A 2,397-nucleotide genomic window follows, 5' to 3' on the forward strand; every position below is an offset into this window, starting at 1 on the left:
ACACCTGGAGACAGAGACACACACACACATCTGGAGACAGACACACACACATCTGGAGACAGACACACACACACACACACACACCTGGAGACAGAGACACACACACACACACACACATCTGGAGAAACACACACACACACACCTCGAGACAGACACACACACACACACATCTGGACAGACACACACACAACTGGAGACAGAACACACACACACACACACCTGGAGACAGAGACACACACACACACACACACCTGGAGACAGAGACACACACACACACACACATCTGGAGACAGACACACACACACACACACCTGGAGACGGAGACACACACACACTCACAGACACACACACAGACACACAGTTGTCCACCTGCCAGACAACAGACATTTAAAAAGTCTAAAAACATCTAAAAAACGTACGTGTGTGTGTGTGTGTCTCCGTCTCCAGGTGTGTGTGTGTGTGTCTCCCTGTGTGTGTGTGTGTCTATCTGTGTGTGTGTGTGTCTCTGTCTGTGTGTGTGTGTGTCTCCCTGTGTGTGTGTGTGTGTGTGTCTCTGTCTGTGTGTGTCTCTGTCTGTCTGTGTCTGTGTGTGTGTGTGTGTGTCTCCCTGTGTGTGTGTGTGTGTGTCTCCCTGTGTGTGTGTGTGTGTGTGTGTCTCTGTCTGTGTGTCTCTGTCTGTGTGTGTCTGTGTGTGTGTGTCTCTGTCTGTGTGTGTCTCGGTCTGTCTGTGTCTGTGTGTGTGTCTCCCTGTGTGTGTGTGTGTGTCTCTGTCTGTGTGTCTCTGTCTGTGTGTGTGTCTGTGTGTGTGTGTCTCTAACGTGTGTGTGTGTCTCCGTCTCCAGGTGTGTGTGTGTCTCTGTCTGTGTGTGTGTCTGTGTGTGTGTGTGTGTGGGGGGGGGGGGGTCTGGTTCCAATAGTTCATGTACCTTTTGTACAGCGGACACGCGCACCAAAGCGTGTGCACGCTTCCTGATCCATTTTGGGGACAGACAGCAGCTAGCTGTTAACATCGAGCATACCGACAGTATTTACCGGAACAGACCGGGTTTTTATCCGCTAACAGCCGGTACCGGAGGCTCTGATACGGGAGTGCATTTAACTCGGACTAAAGTGGGCTAGGCTAACGGACTAGCATCTGCGAAGCTAACATTGATTTAGCACAATAGATCAGGAGTTCTTTCTTTCTTTCCTTTTTTCTAATCTTAACCGGTCGTCTTGGTGTCTTAACTTTCGTTGCCGAAGGAAAGGTACTTTTTCTCGGCCTTAAGTCAACTCTAACGGCCGCTGGAACCTCCGCCACATCACGGTGCTCTGTACCCGGCTCCCGGTCACCTTTCCTCGGATACATTTTACTCCAACTATCGCTGAAACCACCTTGGCTGTTCGCGTTTTCCTAGGACGGCGAAGGAATGTCCCGCCCCACTCTGCCGCTGATTGGCTGGTACTCGCTGCCCTCGTGGTTGGATTGTTTAGGGTTAGAGTATGAACACCAGGATGAGCCAATCAGAGGCAGAGTAGGGCAGGTCATTCCTTCTCCGTCCTAGGATGGTAACGCAAATTCGGTAACAGAAATCAAACTTTTCTCGGCTGAAATTGACTTTAAACACCGCTAAACGTGAAGATTAGGATATTTGTGGCACAGCACGGGTTCAACCCGTTTAAACGTTAACCGTGTAACTTAGTGTCAGCGGTAGAAACAGCCGTTTACCGGAGGTTTCAGACGGTATCTGAGGGAGTTGTTTCAGTAACATGGCGGACAGTCCGGCTGCTGTTTCACAAACATAAAAAACAAAATGGCGTTTCTGCGTTAACGGAGTTTCTCCGGTAAACCTGCTGTACGTATCGTCACCAACGGTCGGCCGGTGGGACCGTGAGCGGGCGGGCCGCGTGCTGGCTCGCTCGCGGACCCCGGGACCGAGACGCAGGCACGCGAGCTTCGGCAACACGAACGAGACGGGGTTCGAGCGGCGGCGGCGGCCATGAACGGCTCGAGAGCGCGCAGCATCTCTCGCGGACACGGCGGGCCGCGGGAGAGGGGAGCGCGAGGCCCGGGGAGCGGACTTACCGTCAGGGCGGCCCGGTGTCCGCGGCGGCACCGGAGACACTTTGTCCGGTTGTTGTTATTGTTGTTGTTGTTGATGAGGACGAGCACAGAGCAGGAAGGCACGAGCACACTGCAGGGGCACGCAGGCAGCGCGCCAAAGATCCGCTGTGGTCGAGACGGAGCACTACGTTCTGCGCATGCGCACTGCTCCCGCTGTGATCAGGCCTCAGCGGCTCTTCTCCAGATCAACAACTAAATGAGGATATATGTTACACGTGGGAGGCTTCTAGACTTTAAAGTTCACCTGATATACTATAAGAACCTAGCCTGATCCTACCAGAACCTGGTCCACT

General features: G+C 53.0%; 1 protein-coding gene across 1 annotated transcript in view; it reads right to left on the reverse strand.

Moving 5' to 3' along the window:
* The window catches only part of zbtb14 (zinc finger and BTB domain containing 14), a 29,978-nt gene extending 27,964 nt beyond the window's left edge, over positions 1 to 2,014 (reverse strand). The window contains 1 exon segment of the mRNA XM_039789917.1: positions 927 to 2,014. Within this exon segment, the coding sequence (XP_039645851.1) occupies positions 927 to 1,010 (84 nt within the window). The 5' untranslated portion in view covers positions 1,011 to 2,014.
* Between the last annotated feature and the right edge of the window lie 383 nt (positions 2,015 to 2,397).

The sequence above is a fragment of the Perca fluviatilis genome, chromosome 22 (genome assembly GCF_010015445.1).
Source record: "Perca fluviatilis chromosome 22, GENO_Pfluv_1.0, whole genome shotgun sequence".
Classification (NCBI taxonomy): Eukaryota; Metazoa; Chordata; class Actinopteri; order Perciformes; family Percidae; genus Perca; species Perca fluviatilis.